This window comes from Mirounga leonina, unplaced genomic scaffold (genome assembly GCF_011800145.1).
Source record: "Mirounga leonina isolate KUSES-001 unplaced genomic scaffold, KU_Mleo_1.0 Mir_201, whole genome shotgun sequence".
Taxonomy (NCBI): Eukaryota; Metazoa; Chordata; class Mammalia; order Carnivora; family Phocidae; genus Mirounga; species Mirounga leonina.
In genome coordinates this window covers 7,280,971-7,308,097 of record NW_023270504.1, presented here as the reverse complement: position 1 = coordinate 7,308,097, position 27,127 = coordinate 7,280,971, and the positions used below count along the sequence as shown (strand labels likewise).

The 27,127-nt window shown below is 38.6% G+C and overlaps 1 protein-coding gene across 7 annotated transcripts in view; it reads left to right on the top strand.

Moving 5' to 3' along the window:
- The window catches only part of ARNTL2 (aryl hydrocarbon receptor nuclear translocator like 2), a 104,009-nt gene that overhangs the window by 21,321 nt on the left and 55,561 nt on the right, over positions 1 to 27,127 (top strand). For 4 of the 7 annotated variants that reach the window (XM_035028014.1, XM_035028012.1, XM_035028013.1 and 1 more), the window contains exons 2-3: positions 16,466 to 16,616; positions 18,072 to 18,173. In XM_035028014.1, the coding sequence (XP_034883905.1) occupies positions 16,466 to 16,616; positions 18,072 to 18,173 (253 nt within the window). Of the gene's footprint in view, positions 1 to 16,465; positions 16,617 to 18,071; positions 18,174 to 27,127 lie in introns of those variants that run through there. The other 3 variants (XM_035028017.1, XM_035028015.1, XM_035028018.1) reach the window with 2 other exon arrangements.

The following is a 27,127-nucleotide window of genomic DNA, read 5'->3' as shown; positions in this document are numbered from 1 at the left end:
CTGTAACTCTTACTTGGGCTCTCACTTTGCCTACACTGTATTTGATCACAGTGAGTAAATTTCCAGCTGTTCTCTCTTCGGTTTTTGGTTCCACACGCCAGCCAGACATTTGGTTTGACGATGTAAATGTCATGACGGTCACTTTTGCAGATGGCATATTTTGAGGAGGCTTTATTCAATTTGTTAGATATAATCTGAATCCAAGAAGATGCTGTTAGCGTGGTGCCAAAGAAGATTAAACTTAACCAAAAAAAGGGCCAGTACCTAAGTATTTAAAAAAAAAAAAAAAAAAAGCAGATGTATGAAAGGTAAAGAGGTAGCTTAAGAACAGCCCATAGAAAAGACAGATTTAGGTTTACGCAAGGAAAGCCCTGTTCGGGAGTCAGAAGACTCACATGGCAGTCTGTCCTCCATCAGTGTCTGGCTGTCTGAAAAAGGGCAAAGAACTTAATCCACTGTGGAATTCTTTTTCTTTCTTGGAAAAAGAGGGAGTTCTATTAGACCATCTGTAATACCAGTTACAATTCTAAAATTACACTGTTGATTCATTCATTTATATAAAGGCCCAATATATGAAATAAAAGCTAATGCAGTCTTATAAATAACAACTGTATGTTAAAACATTATCAGTAAGAGTTCTGCTCTCCCCTCTATGGGCCAGACAACTTCCGGGTGTTATGTTCTGATCATTCCACACATCAAAGGAAGAGATGGGAGAGAGATAGGAAGTTTATGGCTTCCAAACCCTAGAATGTCTGTCCAGAGAGAGCAATCACACTAGTAACGAGACATCCTATATTGGTATTGTTTGAGGGAGTCACATGGTTTGGTTTAGGGGGGAGAAGAATTTAGGGCAAAAGTATGGGATATTATGGTTGTCAACCAAAGTTTGAGGGGTTCTGTACTATATGGACTACGTCAGATGATACCTCCTTAATGAAGCCATTATAGAGTGTTGTGACCCAGACTTCTTCAAAGACACTTTCTGTTCTAGCTTGCATTTGGGTTATTTCTCTACTTATAAGACTCCGTTATCTGAGAGCAAACGCCATGTTGTGCTCATCTTTGCATTCTCTCTAGCTTTTTTTTTTTTTTTAAGATTTTATTTATTTATTTGAGAGAGAGAGAATGAGAGACAGCATGAGAGGGAGGAGAGTCAGAGGGAGAAGCAGACTCCCCGCTGAGCAGGGAGCCCGATGTGGGACTCGATCCCGGGACTCCAGGATCATGACCTGAGCCGAAGGCAGTCGCTTAACCAACTGAGCCACCCAGGCGCCCCCTCTCTAGCTTCTAACACAGTGCCTTGTACAATAATAAGTATGCAAATACTGGGCGACTAAACTGAAAACTTACTAGACTTTTTAGGTACAGGATCAATGGTTAGAAATTAAAGTGATATTTTGGTCTTCTGAGGAGTAAACTTTTCAAAGATTCAAAATGTCGTAAAATTATACGACTTATGGTGAGATAGCACACACAGGCATTCACTAGAAGGAATCAAATTAAGAAGGCTGACAATGTCCATTGTGGCCGAGAACGTGAAGCAACTGGAACTCTCCTACACTGCTGGTGGAAATGAAACAAAACAACACTTAGGGACACAGTTTGGCAGTTTTTCAAAAAGTTAAACATAGACCTGTCTTACAATCTAGTCATTCTACATCTAAGTACTTACTCAAGACAAATGAGAACATTTGTCTACACCAAGACTTGTACACGAACATTTGTAGCAGCCTTGTTTACAATAGTCAAAGATTGAAAACAAGCCAAATGGCCATCACCAAGTGAATCAAATTGATAAACGAAATATGATACCCTCCCAAAGGAGTAAGCAATAAAAAGGAGGAAACCATCAATACATACAACAACATGGATGAATCTCAAAATCATTACAGGGAAAAGAAGCCAGCTCAAAAGGGCATATATTGTATCATTCTATTTACAAAATATGTAGAAAATGCCAAAAAAGTCACTCTGCCTGGGGTTGGGATAGAGGGAAGGATGGACTGCAAAGGGCATGAGGAAGTTTTTCTCCAGTTTAGTTTATTTGTGTTAATTTTATGGTGGTTTTTGATATACAGAAATTTTAACCTTTTAATGTCATTTCTTTCATGGCTTTTACCTTTGGTATATCCTTCAGAAGCCCTCACTTTAAGATAAATATTTACAGATATTTTTCTTATACCTTTTATGATTTTATTTCCCTACAGTTAACTCCTTTATTCATTACAAGTTTATTTTTGATAAATAGGGGGAAGTATAGATCTAATATTTTCTTAATAGTTAGGAATTGACCTAATACGAGTTATTCAACAATCCATCTTTTCTTCAATTGTTGAGTGTGGGTGATGTGTCAGGGATTGTGTTAAACTGGGAATAAAAACATGGTCCCTGCCCTTAAGGAGTTGTGTCTAGTGAGGCAGGCTGACTAGTAAAAATATAGTGAAGTAGAATAAGCTTAATAATGGTATCAATTACAGAGTGCCACCATATTACATAGAAGGGGCCCTAGTAGGATGGCAGGTTTTAGGGGCAGTGGGTAGAGAAGACTTCTTGTAGGAGTTAACATCTGACCTATGTCTTGACAGGTACGTTTATGTTACTCTGATTTGGGAAATGCATTCCAGGCAAGGGACAAATAGGCCCAGCGAGGCAGAGCCATGAGGGACTGAGATATGATTGGGGAGTGTCACTCAGTGCCCTCTGGCTGTTGCCTGGCTCATGAATGAGAGGGCAGCACAGGATGAGGCCGGTAGGCAGACTGAGCTGTGCTATGCAAGATTTCCTATTACATGGCCTCTTAAATTCAGTGGGGAGCCACAGTTGGATTTTGAGCAGTGGAAAGAAATAATTAAATCTGTTGTACAGCAGTCATTCTGCCAGTGGTTTGCATATTGAATAGTCTCTCATAGCACACAGCTTTTAATTCAAGCACTCATCACAGTTTTGAATTATGTATATGATTATTGATTGTCTCACATTACCTTCTTCAGAAGGGGCGGGGGAAATTTATTTTCTACTGATTAGAGAAGGATTTTCATGTGGAAATCTGAAATGTCTGGCACTATATTTCTTTTTTTCTTTTTTTTTTTTTTTTAAGTAGGCTCCACACCCAGCGTGGAGCCCAATGTGGGGCTTGAACTCACAATCAAGACCTGGTCGCTTAACTGACTGAGCCACACAGGCGCCCCTCTGATGCTGTATCTCTGATTTAATCTAGCTCCGCAGTCAACCTGATGGTTAATTTGGCTTGGACCTTAGTTATCTTTAACATCATTCAATCTGACCATGCACAAGGGTGGAAATAGATGCACACCCATGTCTGTTTGAATCTCATACTTTGCCATAAGCCCATTATACTCAATTCAGATAAGTAGTGTACTACCTGATATCCATCCAATAAAACTTCACAGATTCTAAAAGGCTTCAACATTTATCTCATTCTTTCTTTTTTCTTTTTTTCTTTTTTTTTTTAAGATTTCTTTATTTTAGAGGTGGGGAGGGAGAGGGGGGAGGTAAAGAGTCTTAGGCAGACTTGGAGGGGAGCATGGAGCCCTATGTACCCTTGGTGGATATTTTATGAGGTCCATACAGTCAGGAGGTTCTTCCCTTAGAAGAGTCCTCAGAAATCAGTACAGGTTGTCACCCCCCATGGAAAAGCAGGTGCCTTTGGCAGACTAGGGCTGTTCCCTGCCACAAACAGACCTTTGTGGACTGTGATGCCACAGTTCTTAGAAAGCATTAAACATGGCACCTCATTAATGTTTTTGATCAATTATCTAGTGTGGCATGTAGCTGTGGTCAAAGCCACGTGGCTGCCCCTTTCTGAAATCAGTACACTTACCCCTCCCCCTCATCCACAAAGGGATCTGCTATAGGCAGGTGCCTCCTGTGGAAAGTTTCTTCTTAACTTTCTTTAATTCCTTGCCAACAGATCTCTCTTGCACATACCGTTTAGGACAAGGCTCAGTCTGGAATCCTGGGCATTCGATTAGAAACTCCCTGTCCCTTCTCTTTAGGAAAACATTAAATGTTCTGTGAAAGTGGCTCAGTGTTCTCATATCTTCAGCAATGTAAAGTTCACAGTATCAGCACTTTGGTTTTTTTTATTTTTTTAGAGAGAGAGGGAGGGAGGGGATGGTGGGTGAGGGGCACACAGAGAGGAGAGAGAGAATCTTAAGCAGGCTTCACGCCCAGTGCGGTGTCCAATGTAGGGCTCAATGTAGGGCTCGATTTCATGACCCTGAGATCATGACCTGAGTCAAAATCAAGAGTCAGACGCTTAATCAGCTGAGCCATCCAGGTGCCCCTGTTCTTTGGCTTTAAAAAAACAATATAAGGTGGGCACCTGGATGACTCACTCGGTTGGGCATGGGACTCTTGATTTCAGCTCAGGTTGTGATTTCAGGATCCTGAGATTGAGCCCCAGTCTGCTTCTCTCCCTCTCCCCCTGCCGCCTTGCTCATGTGCTCTCTCACTCTCTCTCTCTAAAAGAAATAAATCTTAAAAAAAAAAACCAAAAACAATATAAGGAGGGCTGCATCCATGACTCTTTAATATTGGTAATAATTTATCCTTTCAAAGAAATGCCCAAGGCTTGTGAATGACACAGAATTTTTGTGGTATATTTATTTTTTTCTGAATTAAAAAAGTAGTATGTGTTAATTGTAGAAAATTTGAAAAATTTTATTTTCAAATTTTAAATTAAAGAAAATATAAATGTATTAACCATATATTTTATTTTCTGTATTCTGATGCTTTGCAATATGAAGCCTGCTTCTCCTAGGATTTAACCCAATTCTAGAGATAGTAAACAACTTGCCTATGAGTGCACTTTTCAAATTCAAACCAGCCAATCCAGAGGCTGTACCCCAACTACCACTTTTTTTTTTTTTTTTTTTTTTTGGCATCTCACACTCTAGGCTATTATCCAGCTGTCCTAATTGTTCCTGGGCCAGGTAAACAGACAACTAAGGACAGTCCCTTTGTCCACAGCCTGCTGAAATTATTCAAACTAGCCAGTCCTAAGCCTCTATAGCCTGCCCACCTGTTCTTTCCACACCGCCCCACCCCCGCACACACATAAAATACAATAAAGGTTCTTGCCCACAGATACCTTCTCTCCCTCTTCTGCCTGACTGACCCTGGTGCTTCCCCCATGTGCCCCCCACTTTCTCTATGGTATGGCATGACCCCTCCTCTTGGGAACTTAAGTAATAGTCTGCCATTTTGTTGGCATCATTTCCTGATCTGTTGGCTTTACCCCAAATTTTTCCTATTAATATATTTTAAAACAAGAACAAAAAACATAAAATTTAATATTCTACATAGTATTTACCATTTCATAAATAATTTGGAAACATTGTATTTAAAGTCTGTATAGTAGGCCATGGGGCGCCTGGGTGGCTCAGTTGGTTAAGTGTCTGACTCTTGGTTTTGGCTCAGGTCATGATCTTGGGGTCGTGAGATGGAGCCCCACGTTGGGCTCCATGTTCAGCAGGGGACTCTCTCCCTCTGCCCCTCCCTGCACTCACACTCTTTCTCTAAAATCTTTTTCTTAAAAAAAGAAGGGCTGTATAGTAGTCCATCCCATGATTACACTTAGTTTTTTAGTTCCCTTGTTTGTTGATACCTTTAGGTTGTTTTCAGATTTACACTGTTGAAATATTTTAATAAATTTCTATGTACAAAAGTCTTTACATCTTTAATAATTTTAGGATAAACTCAGAGAAATAGAATTGCTGGGTCAAAGGATGGAAGTATCCTTATGTCCCTTTATAGAACTTTCCAAATTGCCTTTTAGAAAGGTTATATCAATTGTTGTTCCCACTAGAGATATATGAAACTCTGAGAATCTGTATTCTTACCTCCTCTTCTCCAAGGCTTCTTTGCCAGTAAACAATTTATCAGGATTGATCAATTTGATAGGAGGAAGTATCTCTTTTTTTACTTCAGTAATTCTCCGGTTATTTGTAATGTGGTCAGCCTGATTGTGAAGGAACTGATGATCAGGGAGTTGTAGAAGCCAATCACTCTCTTGTGTATTTCAGAACTAGGAGAGGAGGTTGGTATTATTTGAGTCTTCTTGCCATTTTCAGAAATGATTCCCCACTGTCACTTAATTAGTTTTCATTTAGGTTTTCTGTTCGTTTCACCCTCTTCTATCCTTATTTTAATCATCTATCTCTGGGATATTACCTCTGTATATTCTTAGACTTTTTCCTCTCCTGTCTACTCCCTGATGTCATCCTAGGTAACTTTGGTCTTTCTTCTCTTTTCCACATGTTCTCTCTTCACGTCCCTGTAGCACCCCCTGGGGCACATCTTAATGTCGACCCTCGAATCAGCTAGAAATTCTTTACTTACGAATCCCCAAGTCTGAACTTCTCCCTGCTCTTACTTATACAAACATTCCACAACCACCTGCCTGTTCTTTCAGCTCCTTCTGGGTGTCTCTTGCTTTCCTACCCAGCCTGTACTCTGTGATGGACCATTTTACTACAATGGACATTTTACTACATCATTTATTTGTCCTTTGACCTTCTGCATACTTCCCTGGCAAAGGACTGACTTTGGGCAAGTGAAGCCGTCTATTTTCTCTGCTTTGATTCTCCAGCTATTGTGTAATCATGGACAAACTCACGTGCCAGCAAAGCTCCACATTCACGGCATCTAGGAGTGTATGGTTTCTCCTTTACCATTTGGAACTCAAAGAAAGGAACAGAGTCTTAAAGTAAAAATTAACAGAGAAAATAAGGCTAAATGTGTTTTTGTTTATGAAGTCTGAGATAGTTATTCTTTGACCCAGGGTCTTCTACCTGTGTTTCTTTCTCACCATATCTGAGCCTTCCTCTCCTAAGAAGCATCCTCAGGACTTACCTTTTAGATATTCTTTTTTTTTTTTTTTAAGATTTTATTATTTATTTGTGTGAGAATGAAAGCGAGAGAGATCACGGAGTGAGAGGGCGAAGCAGAGTACCAGTTGAGCAGAGAGCCCGATGCGGGGCTCCATCCTAGGACCTCGGGATCATGACCTGAGCCAAAGGCAGGTGCTTAACTGACAGAGCCATTCAGGCGCCCCATCTTTTAGATATTCTTGCTACTTCTGACGTCATGGCCAAGAGAATAAAATTTCCTCCGCACATAGGAGAGATTGATCCTTCTGTGGTGTTTCAACATCGTATCTGGGATAGGTGGTGGTGGATCCACAAGTGGGATCCTGATCCCCACTTGAAAGGGTTTTTGGCTTTCTCTGTCTGTGCTTGGCATCAAAGCCTTATTTTCCCGGCCCAGCTGGAACGGGTTCAGAGTACGGCTCTGAGTGCAAGCTTCATTACAGAAATAAATAGGAATCCAAGTAAGAAGCCAGCCATTCTGGTTGGGAAAGGTGGATGCATTAGGATGAAAGTTGTAGCTTTTAATAGGAAGACTAACTCCTAGTAGGGAGGACGGTGCAGACGGTACCCTCTCCCTTGCGAGGCTTGCCCATGAAATGAAGGGGGCTGAGATGCAGCGCTAGGCCACTTCATTAGCTCTCTGCTACCTGGAAATAAAGCTCCGACTCCTCAGTGGGACATCCAGGGCCCTCTGGGAACAACTTTTCCAGCTTGATTTCCTAATGTTTCACACTGTATCCAGCCATACTGATGTACTTGCTATTCCCCAACAGTCCACATATATATTCCTTGCTCAGTTGTATGTATGTATTACAAAAGTAAGACACCATACTTATGCAATTTTGGAACAATACAGAAGAGTAGAACAGGAAAAAAATCCTTTGGCCATTCAGACAAAACACCTGAAAACATTTCACTGTGTCTCCTTCTAGGTTTTTTTCTCCTCTGCATATACATTTTCTTTGTTTCTTGTTTTTACGTAGTCTGTCTTTCATACTGCTTTTTTTTTTTTTAAAGATTTTATTTATTTATTTGACAGAGAGAGACAGCGAGAGCGGGAACACAAGCGGGGAGTGGGTAGAGGGAGAAGCAGGGAGCCCACCGAGCAGGGAGCCCGATGTGGGGCTCGATCCCAGGACCTTGGGATCATGACCGGAGCCAAAGGCAGACAGCTTAATGACTGAGCTACCCAGGCGTCCCTTTCATCCTGCCTTTTAAAGTAAACATTACATACCCATTTTCCAGGTTCATAAAACTCAGATGCATCATTTTCATTTTATGTTATTCTTTATCAACAATAGCAGTTTATTTCTCACAATTCTGCGACTGGAAGTATGAGGGTTCCAGCAGAGTCAGGTCCTGGAGAGGACGCTTTTCTGGTTACAAACTTCCTACTGCAGCAAGAGAATGAGCTAGCTCTCTGGCGTCTGGATAAGGGCACTAATTCATTCATGAGGGCTCCACCCTTAGACCCTAAATACCTGCCAAAGTCCCTAGCTCTAAATACCATCACACTGGGGATTAGATTTTAACATATGAATGGAGTTGTTGCAGGAGGATAGTCAGGTAGTATCGAGGTGCAAGGGTGTGGGGTCCCTCTGTCCCTCTGTTGGGTCTGCAACTGAGGAGTGATAGGGCATCAGAGCACCACTGCTGAACCTCCTGACTCTGTTATTGTGAGGTTTCCCACTAATTCTTACAGGGGCGAATACCAAGTAAAGCTTTGCTTCAAAAGCAGTAACTGAATGGAGATACAAGAAGATAAACACTTTCCTAGAATATAACTTAGAATTGCTTCTTGGGCTTCCTTCATCCAAGCCGTACCATTCACTGAAGATGTTGCACTTTGCAGCAAACAGAAAGGAGTAGCGGAGATTCCACCAATACAACCCTCTTATCATGGGGATAGACATTAAACGCCATTTTTTTTTTTTTTTGACCTACAAAAACAGAATGCCAATTTATTAGTGGATGCGAAATATCTCTATCCGAAGGCCTTGTGTGGGCATCCACATGGTGTCCTTTATTTCTCTCCCTGTATGTAGACCCACATAAAAACCCTGCTTTTAAATCCAAATTCTCCTCCTCTGCCAAGGTCACTGAGGCTGAAATCATGGGAAAACCAGGTTTTCATGGGAGCCATTTTTCTGTAATAGTAAGGTACGTGTTAGAGTCTGAAATTGAATACTTTTCAAAAATAGTAGCAGTATGAAGGGTCTGTCGACACATTCTTAGAACAGATGGGAATTTGGAAAATGATACACTTAGGCGCCTGTATCTTACTATCTCCTTTTTATCGCTATTTTGAGTAAGATACTTTGCTGGCTTCAGAGACGAATCTGGCTAAATATCTTCCTCTTCAGGGTTTGGTGGGATGTTTGGATCGACAACTCAGGAAAGGTGGTCCCTGGGAGACTCTTTCCTGCCTTTTCTAATCATGGTAAAAAATTCAGAGGTAAATAAATCTTGAGGGACTTTCATGAAATCTCAGTGAATCGAAGCCTCATCCTTATTGAATTTTCTAGATAACCTGTGTTTCTGCATGGTGAATAATGATCTGGGGATCTGGTTTCTGATCAGATAGGTCAATTTAGCGTATGTTTTGTTTCATATGTGAGAAGGTAAAATTTACTTTGAAAAAGTCCAATTTTACCCATCAGACTTGTATCCGGAGACACATTTTCTAAAACTTGACTCTGATATGTATTCATTGATTCAACAACTTAACGTCATTGTTAATGATGGCATATGATCTTACTGAATGCATTTATTTTGCCACCTGTTCATGATGTTCTCTTAGCTTGAAAAAAATGCTGTTGTTACTCCCTCCCAGCAAATAGAATTAAGTGTTCTTCCGTCTGTGTTCTTATAGCGTAAACTCATACCTGTCTCTAGATCTAATTTCACCTACACGTGCACAAACATATTCAGGATTATAAGCTTCTTGACAGCAGGTTACATTAGGCTCTTAATACATACTATGAAATAATAGAGTATTTTTAATCTCTCCTGAGCAAAAGCCTTTTCATAATTTGTGTATAGTACCACCTATAGATGGTCTTTGTTCTTGAATAGTACCAATTAGTACTTTATTATGTGACTAAGCATCCTACATATGTCAGTGATTATCTTACAATAATTTGTCAGTGATAAACGGTTTTTGATTTTCTCTTGTAACGCTTTACCTCAAACCTATACAACAATTACCGCTGTTGTTCTAGAAAGCTACTTCAGATTGCCAAGTCCCATGTCACACAGTACCTTTTTTCCAACAATCAAGTGTATTTTTCCCTCTGTGGGGAAAAAATTGGTAAAAATGAAGTAATGGAAGGAAGTAGGCCTATTCATTTGTGAAATAGGTATAGCAGGGAACCGCATATTCCTTATTGTGGGAATTTTAATCATTTCCAGCAGTCTAGGAGGTCGAATCTGTTAGTTCGGATATCACATCTCTTTCAGTTTCTCTTTTGCATGTCTGGGGGTGATGAAATGAAATGCAGTTCATTCTTTCAACAAACCCTATTATGTGTCAGGCACTGTGCTAGGATTTGGGGAGAAGAGAAAAAATGGTTCTCAAAACTATCCATATTGGAGCTTATAGAGGATCTCCTAAATCTTCTGCCTCTTCTGTTGAGTCTATGAGCTGAACACCTTTTGGAATCCTGAAGAGCAGGATCTCAATGAAGCAATAAAAAGTACCCGAAGCAATAAAATTGAAAAGTGTGGGCATTTAGCACTGAGTAGAACACAGCATCACTTTTGTGGCATTCTTGACAAAAGTTTGTAACCTGAATTTAGTTATGAGTGAATATAAGACAAGCTTCAACTGGGTGACATTCTATAGACTGGCTGGTACCCTTCAAAACCTCAAGGACAAAAGAAGACTGAGGAACTGTTACAATTTAAAGGAAACCGAAGACCTATAACAGACCCTAAATATTTCATGTGATCCTGGATTGGATCCTGGACCAGAAGAAGGACATTAGGGGGGCAATTAGCAACACTTGAATATTCCTGGTCTTGAGGTTAAGTAAGACATTACCATTTGGGTAATCTGATTTGGGGCATGGATTCTCAGAAATTAAGAAGCAAATGTTTACATTGCACAACTTGTTTTTAACACAAAGTTATTCATAGGTTAATTTATATTTTATATAAATTTTAACATAGAGCACACTACTGCAATGAAGGTAGGTAGTGGGACAAAGTTTCTAAGTTGTAATACATTTTTTTCCATCCTGCCATCGCCTGCCTGTGAATGTGTGTGTGCTTGTGTGTATGGGTAGATGTATATTTTCTTTCAAGCACAATGTCAGATTCTAAATTTGAACCCTTTATAACTATGAGCCTAAACCAAAGGGCTGTTTGTTTTCCCCTGCTTAGGATTCCCAAGCAGCTGCTCATTTCCCCCATTTATTTTCATCTTTGAGGAACTGATACTAAATGGCAGACCTTTAAAATATTGTTACATTGATGACCATCACCAGGGAGATACATGTAGAATGGAGTGAGATGTAATGCTAATGTCATTTTAAATAAACCACAGAACCTCCTTTATAAAAGACAAGTATACTGTCTTTGTTCAATCTAAATTGTGAATTATTTTATTGAGTTAAATAAAATGTATTACCCAACTCTACATCAAAAAACCCAACAATCCAATTAAAAAATGGGCAGAGAACATGTTAGGAGTTGGGGAAGAGACAGTAAAATATCCCCCAAATTGAGAAGACACTTTGAGACTGGAAAATGAAGGAGGCCACTCCGTAGAGTTTACACAGAATTTTATTCAGGTAACTGACACAGAGGAGATCGGGCAGAAGACGATCCATGGCAGCTGCATAGCTATTCTCCACAAAGTCCAGACCTTAGTCCACAGATTTTATAGAGCGAGGGGACACGCAGAAGGGCACTGTAGTAGGACCAAAGGGTTCGCATGCACCTCGAAGGGTTTGCATGCACCCAATTGACAGCCACCCTTTAATTAGATCTTGTGGCACCACCTGTGCATCAGGAAAGAAGGAAGACTATGTTATCTCTAACAGATTCGTGAGAGGCCAAAACAAGCCTTCCCACCATCCCAGTCTTGGCAGACATCTCTAAAGTGTGTATATTAATCTCCAATGGGCCCAGAACACACAGCCCCAGGAGACGTCATTGAGCAAACATGAGCAAGATGGAGGGCCAAAGATGGAGTCAGTATTGTCAGCACTCCTACAGAACTTGAATAGACATTTTTCCAAAGACCTCCAGATGGCCAACTGACACATGAAAAGATGCTCAATATCACTAATCATCAAGGAAAGAAATGCAAATCAAAACCACAATGAGATATCGCGTCACACCTGTCAGGAATGGCTAAAATCGAAAGACAAGAAATAACAAGTTTGGTGAGGGTGTGGAGAAAAAGGAACCCTTGTGCACTGTTGGTGGGAACATAAATTCGTATAGCCATTGTGGAAAACAGTATAGAGGTTCCTGAAAAAATTAAAAACAGAATGATTCCTGTACTGGGTACTTACCCAAAGAAAATGAAAACACTGGTTTGAAGAGATATATGCACCCCTATGTTTATTGCAGCATTATTTATAATAGCCAAGATATAGAAACAACCCAAGTGTCCATTGATAAATGAGTGGATGGAAGATGTGGTGAATATGTATACACACGCAGCCATAAAAAAGGATGAGATCTTGCTATTTGCGACAACATGGACGGACCTAGAGGGTATTATAAGTGAAATAAGTCAGATTGAGAAAGATAAATACCATACAGTTTCATTCATATGGATCTAAAAAAATAAGCGAATAAACAAAAAGCAAAACCAGACCTATAAATACAGAGGACAAACTGATGGTTGCCAGAGAGAAGGCAGTTGGGTGAATGGGCAAAATAGGTAAAGAGGAGTGGGAGATACAGGCTTCCAGTTGTGGAATGAATAAGTTACAGTAATAAGAGGTACAGCATAGGGAATATAGTCAATGGTATTATAATAGCATTGTATGGGGACAGATGGTAGCTACACTTAGGGTGAGCATAGCATGATGTATAGAGATGTTGAATCACTATATTGTACACCTGAAACTAATGCAATATTGCATGTCAACTCTACAGGTGCAAATAAACTTTTTTAAAAAGTAGGAAAATAGTATTATAGAAATGTATTAATAAAGTGTTATTTTTCTGGGAAAAAAAACACATGGATTTTCACCGTTGAGAAGTAACAACTTGATGAAGAAAGAATATCAAAATATTGAAGCATATACCTTCAAAATGAGTTATATAAAAGCAGAATTAACTTTCAATTCCTAACACATGGTCTCCTAAATAAGTGTATGTGGATGCTGAAAGTAAATTGGGAGGTTAAAAATGAAATCTTCACACTTTAAATTATGATTCACCTTCTAACAAATAAAAATCTACTACATGAAGGCTGAATTGTTACCAAAGAACAGATCTTTTCATCCAGAACTAATTAGTCCCACTAACCCATATTTTCCTTTTGTTTACAGAAAACCCTCTGCTTTGAATACACTTCTACTGACATAGCAAACTTAAACTTGATGGAACATAGCTAATTATGGGGCAGTACTCCCCCACTCATTAGGGAACATACAAATAAAGACCCTTAGAGCTTTAGGTTTTGATTTTTGTGAAAAGAACATTATTTTGCAGCCTAAAGAAGGTCTATTTCTTATTTTAAAGGTTAGGGAGTAGGATTGAAATGTGGAGATCATGCTTTCTAGAATGAGAGGCAAAAAAAACCCAACTATTTTTGTTTTGAACTTATGTGAGGGAAACAGTGTGCTTGCTTATGTTGGAGGATTGGAGGTGGGTGGGAAGGGTCTGGTATTATATATACCAAGGTGAACTCTGGTTCAGTGTTGATGAATTTTTCCTATTGATTTATCATTTATTGTAAGAAACTCCCCACATTTTTCTGTGGAGACAGATGGTGTTCTGCCATTCAAAGTCCATTGGATTGAAGTCTGGAAGCTGAAATCAAAATTAATCTCATGTGGTATCTGGTGATCCTGAATCCTTCCCATTAAGAGAGTCTAAGCCTAGAAGTCTTTGAATATCATAAATCAGAAACTTAATTCCCAGGTGGCCAAAAATCATTGATAAAATTATTCTCCCACTTCTTTATTGTGAAATGTACTGTAACTTACAAAAGATTGTAAAAGTTATATGTGTAGTTTAAAGAATTAAAAAAATCTGTGAACTCACATTGGGATGAAGAAATAGAACATGAATTCTTAGAAGCCTGTGTGTGTCCTTCACTGATTGCATCCAGATGCACCTTTTCTTCTCCAGGGAGAATTCTGACTTTTGTGTTAACTATTCCTTTACTTTTTATAGATATTGCTAAAAATATTGATTAGTTTTACTGATTTTTGAACTTTATATAAAAAAATTTTTTTTAATTGTGCTGTGGGATGCCTGGGTGGCTCAGTTGATTAAGCCTTGGACTGTTGATTTCTGCTCAGGTCATGATCTTGGGGTTGTGAGGTGGAGCCCTATGTCGGGCTGCACTGGGCGTGGAGCCTGCCTGGGATTCTCTCTCTCCCTCTGCCCCCCGCATCTTTTTTAAAAATTAAAAATAAAGTGCTGTGTGTTTTTAGCTATGACTTTTTTCCCCCCAGAATCACTAGTTTGAGATTCATCCATGTTGATATCAGTACTTCATTCATTGTTACTGCCATTAGTATTTCATTTAGTAAATAAACAATCCATCTGTTGAAGGAGATTTAGTTTCCTGTTTTCTCAGGTTTTTATTTTTGTTCTTCAGTTACAAGCAGTGCTGCTAATGCATTTCTTGTTTATGTCTCCTAATATGCATGGGGTTTTTCCTATGTACCTAGGACTGGAATGCTGAATCACTTGTTATATGGAATATTCAACTTTTTTAGGTAATACGTAAATGGCTTCCAAAGTGGTTGTAGCAATTTATGTTCCCACCAGCAAAGCAGAAAACTTCCCATTCCTTCACATCTTCACTTACACTTGGTGTCCTCAAACTTTTCCATTGTAGCTGTGGGATGGGTATACCACTATAGTTTACTTTGGATCTTCCTAATTGCTAAGAATTCTGCTTTGAATGTGTTATTTGTGTATTTCTTAATTTTTAAAGATATAGGGATTTTCTAGTTATCTTTTTCTTACTGGTGTCAAGCATAATTACATTGAGTCAGTAAATGATGTAGGATATCATTCTTTTGAAACTATTAAGACTTACTTGGTTTTTGTCCAGGATATTGTCAGTTTTTATAATGCTCCATGGGTGCCCCAAAACAAACAGTGGATTTTGAAGCTGCTAGGAATAGTGGTCTATAGATGTCTAGTACACCAAGCTTGTCCATTGTGTGGATCAGATTTTCTACATCATTGTTTCTGAATGCTTGATCTGTCAGTTACTGCTAGAGATGTGTTAAAAATCTCCCACTCTTGTAGATTTATTGCATTTTCTTTGTTAATACTCCTTATATATTTTCAATCTATTTTGTAAGTTACAGATTATTTTAAACTTGTTATATCCATTTTAATATGAGAAATATAGTTATTCAGGGAGGCCCACTTTTGGACTATAGGTTATTTTTAGTTCAGTGATTCTGATTTTTATATTTTATAAAACATTTAATAAACCACACTTTATACAAAAAGGATTTTATTATCATATTTAGCAATTTAGGGTTAAAAATATTCACATCCCTTGATGTTCTTCTGAGATGTTATCTAAATGAAATAACCAGTAGATGAAAAGCTTTATGTACCACAATACATATTTGTGATGGTTAAAACAAACATAGATTGTAACAATAGAAGAATGTTTAAGTATCAGGGCACCCGGGTGGCTCAGTTGGTTAGGCAACCGACTTTTGATTTCGGCTCAGGTCATGATCTCAGGGTCATGAGACTGAGCCCCTCATCACACTCCACATCAAGTGCAGAGTCTGCTTGGGATTCTCTCTCCCTCTCCCTCTGCCCCTCCCGGAACTTGCACGTGCAATCTCTCACTTTCAATAAATAAATAAATAAAATCTTAAAAAAAAATAATGTTTTTTTTTTATAGAAGAATGAGTAGCTATGAACATCTACATGACTGTATATTATATAGTCATTAGAATCATTTAAAAAGAATTTTATATATAATGCTTGTAATACCACGATAAAGTTATCACAGTGATTTTTAAATAAAATAGAATGTACTGTACACTATGATTTCAATTACTTAATGACAACTATAGAAAGAATTCTTAAGGGAAATACCTCTAAATAGTAACATCAATTGGTGACATTTGATTTCCCCCTTTCTATTTTTTGTGTTTTCCCTATTTTCTACAATTCTTTTACAATTAAATGGGGGAAATAAGCTTAAAAATATGGATTAACGTACATTTCTAACTAGTATTTAAGTGTCCATGGTTTGTCTTTCATACTATGTTATGTTGTTATTGATATTTTTAAAATATCAAGATAGAAAAACCACTTAAAACATGTGATGGGGTATGTATAAAGTAAAAGTTAATGTTAAAAATAGATGTGCTATTGTGCTTTTTCTCTCACAGATAGAATACTGACTGAAGAGAACCAGTGCATTTCTCCTGTGGTTTCCAGTCATATGAGCCCATGGACAAAACCAACAGCTATTGGATCCCTCTGCCCACATGTGGTGGAGTTCCCAAGAAAACGAAAAGGAAGTGATTCAGACCCATCCCAGTAAGTGAATTTATCCCTCTAACCCCATGAAATCTTTCATTCTAAGGAAAAAAAGAAAAGATTACTTTTTAAATCATTGATGATTTTCAGTTACATGGTAACATTTGGATAGGGACAATTATTTATCCACCCAACTGCCACCTGTCACTGACTGATCTGTAACTTTTCCATCCAGCTTTGAAGCTTTCAGCTAGAGTCTGAAAGACATAGGAACTTAAGGTTAATTTGCTTAACATTTATGGTTACAGCAAGATACTTAACCTTCCTAACTGAATTGCTTAACCATGAAGAGAACATCTTCCTGCATGTTTCACTTAAAATAATAAACACCATGTTGCTTCTTACCTTATCCATCATTTATATAGTAACCAACCCTTGGTCATCTGTGGCCAGTTAAATCATACAAAACTCTTGTTTTCCATGTTTATTAAGCCAAGTAGGTAATAAAGTCAATGTTGAGGATACTTGCTATCTCCTTGTTTATTTTTGTTGCTTAACACAGCTTGCAGCCCCAAATATTCTTTAATAAACACGCCAAAGCTAGGGTTTGTGTGGTGAAAATGATAAGGCAAAGTAAATATTATGATCTAAAGTACTCCATGAACGAAGGGAAAAATTTTGAGTAGGGGGACAAGAAGAGTACATACTAGTACAAACTAGCTCTTTTTAAGTCTGTTTTTCCCAATATAATTTATGATTTCACTAAAACTCCTAAGACAGCAGAATCAGTGTTATTCAAATGTAAGTACCGATGCACTTCCCAAGCCACATATAAATGACTTGAATGTTATCTACTATTTTGGGTTGTCCATATTCTCTTAGACTCTTCTATTAATGTGAATGATCATAAATAACTACAACTGACCTAGTGACTGTCTAGAACTGTTTACTGTGTTACATCCTAAATTATCAGTTTGTAGTCCCCACTCAGCTCAAGCTCAAAGTGATTATAAGTCCTTTTTATTTTCTTTCTTTTTCTTCAGAATCATAAGCACCATTGTTCTTTCTTAGTATCTAAATAAGATTGTGGGCTGTTGAAATGGAGCAGTGAGTACTAGAAGTAACAGTTTTATGCCACATAGCGGGCATGGTTGAGACCTCACAGTGGTTTGGGGAGTGAATGGGAAAGTGGGGTCCGTGGTAGGGGAAGTAATAGAAACATGCAAAGTACTGGCAGATAGTGATTTTTTTGGCAGAAGACAACACTGAAAATTAGCCAATTGCCCACACTTTAGAAAATGAAAAAGCCAGGATGCAGAAATATCAAGTGGCTTGCCGAACATTACACAACTAGTTAGAATGCCTGATTGTTAGTGTGGTACTTTCTTCATTACACCCTGCTTCCTGTCTCTCTGCAACTGGACAGGGTAGGGGACTTTTGGCACATGAGGATAATCATGCTGTCCATTTCCCAACATGTATGGGGAGAGGTGACCAAGACCTCCTTCCTTCCAGATCAGGAATCATGACAGAAAAAGTGGTGGAAAAACTCTCTCAGAATCCCTTTACCTATCTTCTTTCAACAAGGATAGAAATATCAGCACCCAGTGGCAGCAGGTAAGTCCTGGACTTCCATTTAACATGATTCCTACTTGAAGAAGATGTATAATGGCAGTAGACAGAGAGTATATACCCCACTGATTTGCTCATTACCTACCATAGAGCTTCTCCATTCTGCCCCAATCCTTCTTTCATTCCACCATTTTCCATTCCTCCAATGAAATGATTGATGTCAAAGTACTTTATGGGTTTTACAAAGTATGATTGTAGAGCATCCTTCCCAGAGACTCAGAGCATGAAAGCCAGTCATTAGACATGAAGTTGATTTCCTTGGTGGAGCCCCAGAATATTGGGTATTTTTTTAAAAGATTTTATTTATTTATTTGATAGCAAGAGACAAAGCGAGAGAAGGGACACAAGCAGGGGGAGTGGGAGAGGGAGAAGCAGGCTTCCTGCTGAGCAGGGACCCTGGGATCATGACCTGAGACAAAGGCAGACACTTAATGACTGAGCCACCCAGGCGCCCCTATTGGCTATTTTTAAACAAAGAAGAATTCATGAGAATGTTTACCATTTCTTCAGCGCTCTTGGTTTTGAACAGAGCTGATTCTTTTAAAAGGGTCATTGATGAAGATTCCCTGGAATGTAGCCATTAAATATTTCTTGAGTACTTACTATGTGACACCCAGTAGACTAGGAGGGAGAAATACAGATAAGACAAAAGAAATGTGTACAAATTAGAAAGATACAGATAATTATTACACATTATGATAACTGCCATAACACACACCCTGGATACTCTGGCAACAAAGACAGTTGGGCATATAATTAAGATTGGGATTGGGAGGGTAGGACAGCTTCCTGCAGAGGTTGACCTAAGCTAAGTTTTAAATGAAGAATGGAAGTGAGTCATTCAGAGCAGGAGTAGAAGAGGTATTTTAGGTAGAAGGAAGAACTGTGCAGAGGCATAGGGCATGAAATATGAAAGAGCACTCTGCTAATCAGGAAACAAGTGGCTGGCACAATAGAGCAGAGGTGGGTGAAATGAATGTGGACTAGGTCAACGAGATCTGTTGAACTAAAGAATATAGAAATTATCTTGCATGCAGTCAGGAAAATAGAAGGATTTTAAGCATGAGAGGACTTGTCAAATTACATTTAAACAAAAATTGTGGGCCTTCGGACTTTTTTTATTTGGTAAAATATATATAACATAAAAATTGCCATTTCAACCATTTTTAATGTACAATTCAGTGGCATTAGTCACACGGTTGTACAACAATTACTGCTGGCTATTTCCAAAACTTTATTACCCCAACTAGAAACTCTGTATGCATTAAATAATAATACTCTACACCTTGTTTCCTTCAGTCCCTGGTAACCTCTAACCTACTTTCTAGCTCTATGATTTTGCCTGTTCTAGATATTTTATATAAGTAGAGTCATGCAGTGTTTGTCCTTTTGTGTCTGTCTTATTTCACTTTGCATTATATTTTCAAATTTCCTGTATGTTATAGCATATTTCAGAAATTCATTCTTTTTATGGCTAATATTCCATTGTGTGTGTATATATATATACACACAACATTTTTGTAACAATGTTACATTAATATCAGGTGTACAACCTAGTCAACTTTTTTATGCATTATGCTGTGCTTACCACATAAGCTATAATCTGTCCCCGTACACCGCTATTACAGTATCATTGACAATATTTCCTATGCTGTGCCTTTTATTCCCATGACTTATTCATTCTATAAGTGGAAGCCCATATTTCCCACACCCTTTCACCCATTTTGCTCATCCCCCACCCTCTTTCCCTCTGGCAACCATTAATTCTCTGTATTTATAGGTCTGATTCTGCTTCCAGTTTATTCGTTTGTTTTTTTAGATGCCACATGAGTGAAATCATATGGTATTTGTCTTTCTCAGTCTATTTCACTTAGCTTAATACCCTCTAGGTCCATCTATGTTGATGCAAATGGCAAGATCTCATCTTTTATATGGCTATGTAATATTTTGTGTGTGTGTGTGTGTGTGTGTATACTACTACTTTATCCATTTGTCTATTGATGGACATTTAGGTTGCTTCCATATCTTGGCTATTATAAATAATGTTGCAATAAACATAGGGTTGCATATATCTTTTCAAATTAGTGTTTTGGTTTTACTGGGTAAATACCCAGTAGTGGAGTTCTTGGATCATATGGTATTTCTGTTTTTAATTTTTTTTAGAACCCCTCCATACGGCTTTCCACAGTGGCTGTACTAATTTACGTTCTCACCAAAGTGCACGAGGGTTCCATTTTCTGTATATCCTCTCCAACACTTGTTATTTCTCATCTTTTTGTTTTTAGTTATTCTGACAGGTGAAAAGTATTATCTCATGGTTTTGATTTGCATTTCCCTGATGATTAGTGATCAGCATCTTGTGTCTGTTGACCATCTGTATGTCTTTGGAAAAATGTCTATTCAGGACCTCCGCCCATTTTTAAATCAGATTGTTTGCTTTTTGGGTATAGAGTTGTATAAGTTCTTTTTTATTTTGGATATTAACCCCTTATTAGATATGGAATTTGCAAATATCTTCTCCCATTTAGTAGGTTGCCTTGTTATATAAAAGCTGCACAAAAGCTTTTTATTTTGGTGTAGGTCCAATAGTTTATCTTTGCTTTTGTTTCCCTTGTCTTAGGAGATATATCTAGAAAAATACTGTTACAGCCAATGTCAGAGAAATTACTGCCTGTATTCTCTTCTAGAATTTTTATGGTTTCAGTTCTCACATATAGGTCTTTCATCAACTTTGAGTTTTTTTTGTGAATGGTGTTAGGAAGTGTTCCAGTTTTCCCAACACATTTGTTGAAGAGACTTTCTTTTGCCCATTGCATATTCTTGCCTCCTTTGTCATAGATTAATTGACCCATATATTGGTGGGTTTATTTCTGGGCTCTTTATTCTGTCCCATTGATCTATGTGTCTGTTTTTGTGCCAGTACCGTACTGTTTTAAATACTTTAGCTTTGTAGTGTATCTTGAAATCTGGACCTGTGATACCTTCAGTTTTGTTCTTTTTCAAGATTGCTTTGGTTATTTGGAGTCTTTTGTAGTTCCATACCAATTGTAGGATTTTTTGTTTTAGTTCTGAAAAATGCTCTTGGTATTTTGATAGGGATTACACTGAATCTTTACATTGCCTTGGGTAGAATGGACATTTTTAAAATTTAAATTCAATTAGCCAACATATAGTGCATCATTAGTTTTTTTTTTTTAAGATTTTTTATTTATTTATTTCACAGAGAGAGACATAGCGAGAGCAGGAACACAAGCAGGGGGAGTGGGAGAGGGAGAAGCAGGCTTCCCGCGGAGAAGGGAGCCCGATGTGGGACTCGATCCCAGGACTCTGGGATCATGACCTGAGCCGAAGGCAGACGCTTAACGACTGAGCCACCCAGGCGCCCGCATCATTAGTTTTTGATGTAGTGTTCAATGACTAGAGTCTCTATTGAGCAGGGAGCCCTACATGGGGCTTTATCCCAGGACCCTGAGATCATGACCTGAGCTGAAACCAAGAGTTGGATGCTTAACTGACTGAGCCACCCAAGCACCCTGAGAAGATCATATGATTTTTATTCTTCATTTTGTTGATATGGTGTATCATGTTGATTGATTTGCAAATATTGACCCATCCTTGCATCCCCAGAATAAATCCTGTTTGATTATGGTGAATAATCTTTTTATTGTTGAATGTGGTTTGCTAATATTTTGTTGAGGATTTTTGCATCTATGATCATCAGAGATATTGGCTTATAGTTGTTTAGTTTTTTTTGTTTGGTTTTTTTGTAGTGTCTTTGTCTGGTTTTGGTATCAGGGTAATGCTGGCCTCGTAGAATGTATTTGGAAGCTTTCCTTCTATTTTTTTGGAATAGATTGAGGAGAATAGGTATTAACTCTTTTTAAATGTTTAGAATTCACCTGTGAATCCATCAGGTCCCGCACTTTTATTTTATTTTTTTTTTCTTTTAAAGAGAGAGAGTGTGAGTGGGTTGGGGGAGCAAAGAGGGAGAGGGAGAGAGAGAATCCTAAGAAAGCTCCATGCTCAACGAGGAGCCCGACATGGGACTCAGTCTCACAACCCTGAGATCATGACTGAGCTGAAATCAAGAGTCAGATGCTCAACCAACTGAGCCATCCAGGTGCCCCTGGTTGTTGTTATTATTATTTTTCTATTACAGATTCAATTTCATTACTAGTAATTTGTTCAGATGTTCTATTTCTTCCTGATTCAGTTTTAGAAGATTGTATGTTTCTGGGAATTTATCCATTTCTTCTAGCTTGTCCAATTTTTGCTATATAATTTTTGTAGTATTTTCTTATAATCCTTCCATATTTCTGTGGTGTTCTTACTTTTTCTCTTTTGTTTCTAGTTTTATTTATTTGGGTCCTTTCTCTTTTTTTCTTGATGAGTCTGGCTAAGGGTTTATCAATTTTGTTTATCTTTTCAAAGAACCAGCTCTTGGTTTTATTGATGTTTTTCTTATCTCTACATCACTTATTTCTGCTCTGATCTTTGTTATTTCCTTCCTTCTACTCATCTTGGGCTTTGTTTCTCTTGTTTTAGTTCTCTTAGGTGTATGGTTAGATTGAGCTTTTTTCTTGGTTTGTTTTGAGGTAGGCCTGTATTGCTATATATTTCCCTCCTAGAACTGCTTTTGCGATGTTCCAAAGATTTTGGACTATTGTATTTTCATTTTTCTCTATGAATTTTTTAATTTTCTCTTTGATTTCTTTGTTGACCCAGTTGTTGTTTAGCCTCCATGTGTTTGTGGGTTTTTTAGGTTTTTTTGTGATTGATTTCTAGTTTCATACAGTTGTGGTTAGAAAAGATGCATGGTATGGATTTCAGTCTTCTTAAATTTATTGAGACTTGTTTTGTGACCTAACATGTGATCTATTCTGCATAATGTTTCATGTGCACTTAAAAAGAATGTGTACTCTGTTATTTTTAGATGGAATGTTCTATATATGTGTGTTAAGTCCATCTGGTCTAATTTGTTGTTCAAAGCCATTATTTCCTTGTTGATTTTCTGCCTGGATGAAATACCCATTGATGTAAGTGGGGTGTTAAAGTCCTTTGTCATTATTGTATTACAGTCAGTTTCTCTATGTTCATTAATGTTTGCTTTATGTATTTAGGTGCTCCTGTGTTAGATACATGGATATTTACAATTGTTCTATCCTCTTCTTGGATTGATCCCTTTATCATTATGTAATGGCCTTCTTTGACTCTTGCTACAGTCTTCGTTTTAAAGTCCATTTTGTCTGATATAAGTATTGTTACCCCAGATTTTTTTTTACCCCACTTCCATTTGCATGAATATTTTTTCTATACTTTTCCTTTCAGTCTATATGTGTTTTTAGGTCTTTTGTAGACAGCATTTGTTTTTTATCCATTCAGCCACCCTGTGTCTTTTGATTATAGCATTTAGGGCATTTACATTTAAAGCAATTATTTGTAAGTATGTACTTATTGCCATTTTTTTTTTTTTTCTGGCTGTTTTGGTAGTTCTTCTCTTGCTCTCTTTCTTTGTGATTGATGCATTTCTGTAGTATCATGTTTGGCTTTCTTTTTCCCTTTTTTGTGTCTATTATAGGTTTTAGCTTTGTGGTACTATGAGGTTCATATATAACATCCTAAGTATATAGCACTCTTTTTAGTTGATGGTCATTTAAGTTCAAACACATTCTTTAAAAAAAACCTGATTTCACCCTTCATGTTTTATGTATATGCTGTCATATTTTATATCTTTATTCACAATTTTCTAACATCTAATTATGGCCATTTCTTTTCCACTTAAGTTCCTTTAACATTTCTTGTAAGGCTAGTTTAGTGGTAATAAAATCATTTTGGGGGGAACTTCAGCTCTGAATGATACCCTTGCCAGGTAGAGTATTCTTGGTTGTAGGTTTTTTCCATCACTACTTTGAATATATCATGCCATTTTCTTTTGGCCTGCAAAGTTTCTGCTGAAAATTCAGCTGATAGCCTTGTAGGGTTTTTCTTTTCTTTCTTTTTTTTTTTCCCCAGATAAAATTTTATTCAGAAGGGGGCGCCTGGGTGGCTCAGTCGGTTAAGCGTCTGCCTTCGGCTCAGGTCATGATCCCAGAGTCCTGGGATTGAGCCCCGCATCGGGCTCCCTGTTTGGCGGGAATCCTGCTTCTCCTTCTCCCTCTCCCACTCCCCCTGCTTGTGTTCCCTCTCTCGCTGTGTCTCTCCCTGTCAAATAAATCAATAAAATCTTTAAAAAAAAAATTTATTCAGAAGGATAATTTTGAGTGCTGTGAATTGTGTAAGACTATTGAATCACAGACCTGTACCTCTGAAACAAATAATACATTATATGTAGGGTTTTTCTTGTAGGTAACTTTTTCCTTCTCTCTTGCTGCCTTTAAAAGTCTCTCTTTATATATTTATTTTTAAAGTAGGCTCTATGCCCAGTGTGGGGCTTGAACTCATGACCCTGAGATCAAGAGTAGTATGCTGTACTGACTGAGCCAGGCAGGTGCCCCCAAAGTCTCTCTTTATCTTTAACCTTTGACATTTTATGTGTCTTGGTTTGGATCTCCTTGGGTTCATCTTGCTTAGAACTCTGTGCTTCTTGAACCTATATATCTATTTCCTTCCCTATGTTAGGGAAGTTTTCAGCTATTACTTCTTCAAATAAGTTTTTTCCCTTTCTCTCTTGCTGCTTCTTCTAGGTCCCCTATAATGAGAATGTTTTTTCACTTGATGTTGTCTAAGAGACCCCTTAATCAACCTTCATTTGTTAATTATTATTTTTTCTTTTTGTCATTCAGCTTGTGTGCTTTTCATTAGCCTGTCTTCCAGATCGCTGATATATTCTGCATCCTCTAATCTACTGTTGATTCTCTCTAATGTATTTATTTCAGTCACTGTATTCTTCAACTCTGATTGGTTCTTTTTTCTATTTTTTTAAATCTCTTTTTTTTTTTTAAAGATTTTATTTATTTATTTATTTGAGAGAGAGAGAATGAGAGAGAGAGCATGCACATGAGAGGGGGGAGGGTCAGAGGGAGAAGCAGACTCCCCGCCTAGCAGGGAGCCCGATGCGGGACTTGATCCCGGGACTCCAGGATCATGACCTGAGCCGAAGGCAGTCGCCCAACCAACTGAGCCACCCAGGCGTCCCTTAAATCTCTTTATTGAAGGTCTCACTGAGTTCATTCACTCTTCTCTCCAGCTCAGTGAGCATCTTTATGATCATTACTTTAAATTCTTTATCAGGCATATTGTTTATCTCCATTTCATTTAGCTCCTTTTTCTGAGGTTTTATCTTTTTCTTTCTTTTGGAGCATATTTCTTTGTCTCCCCATTTTGCCTGACTTCCTGTGTCTGTTTCTATGAATTAAGCAGAATAACTACTTCTAAATTTGAAGGAATGATCTTGTGTATGGTCATCCCCTATGTAGACCTTGTGTGTTTGGTGACTTTCACTGGCTGGAGATGTGGCTGGCATGGGCTGGGTATCCCAGGACTCCACACAGTGGGGCACCCTGGCAGGATAGCTGAAGTGGGTACAGGTCATTGTGGTCCCTGGGCTCTCCCTGCAGCAGGTGCCCTGGCAGGATAGCTAAAGTTAGAGTGGGTGCATGCCAGGTGTCCCAAGGCTCTACACCCAGAGGGAAGCTTGACAGTATAGCTGAAGCTGACATGGGTATTATTCGGAGTATCCTGGAGCTCTCCACACAGAGGGCACCCTAGCAGGACAGGTGAAGCTGAAGTGGGTGTATCCCAGGAGATCCCAGGGCTCTCCATGCAGTGGGTGCCGTGTCCCAACAGCTAAAGCTAATGCTGTTGCAGGTCAGAGTGTTTCAGGTTCTATGTGCTGAGGGCACTCTGGCAGGATGGCTGAAGTGAAGGTAAGCTGGGATTTCTGGGCACTATTTTCAGGGGGTGATCTGGTGGGGTGGCTGGAGCTGAAGCAGTATGTGGACCAGGAGACCCTTGAGTTCTTTGTACAGGGGGTGCCCTGGTAGGATAGCTGAAGTGGGTGCAAACAGGTATGTTCTAGGACTCCATAGAGAGAATGCCTTGGAGGGGTGTTGGCTGGAGCTGAGGCAGGGTATATGTCTGGCCAAGGAGGGGTCCTGGGGTACTCTGCACAGGGGTTGCCCTATATCACATTTTGTCTATCCATTCATCTGTTGGTGGGCATTTAGGTTGTTCCTATCTTTTGGCTACTGTGAATAATGCTATTATGAACACTGATGTACAAGTATCTGTTTGAGTCCTTGCTTTAATTCTTTTTGGTATATACCTGGGAGAATTGCTGGGTCATATGGTAATCCTATGTTCAGTTTTTACAGAACCACAAAAACTGTTTTCGACAGTGGCTGTACCATTTTACGTTCCCACCAGCAATGTGTGAGGGATCCAGTTTCTCCATATCCTTGCTGACATTTGTTATTGTCCATTTTTTAAAAGAATATAGTTATCCTACCAGATGTGAAGTGGTACAGACTTACATTTTCGAAGAATCACTTGGGAAACAGCATGGAGGATGGGCTGAAGGGGGAAAACCCAAGAGGCAGAGAAAAGAGCTGAGAAGTTCTTGCTAGGGATTGTTTTCTGACCATTGGTCTAAGAGAGTGGTCCTGGACAGCAGTGCATGGGAAGGGAAGGACATGTTATGACATGCTTAAAAGAGAATTCATGTTAAGGAGAGCAGGCACACAAGAAGTGTTCAAATTTTCTGACTTGGTTACCTATGTGGAGGATGATATATGCTCAGATCAAGGGATAGATGGTGAATTCAGTTTTTGACGCAATAAGAACATGGTAATTCTGGGATCTTCAACTGGGCAGTTGGATATGAGGGTCTGGAACTTAGGGGTGATGCCTGGTCTGGAGATAGAGATTCACACATCACTAATGTTCAGAAAGCCATTGCAGTGATTGGCATGAATTCAGTCACTGGGGGAAGTGTATGGAGT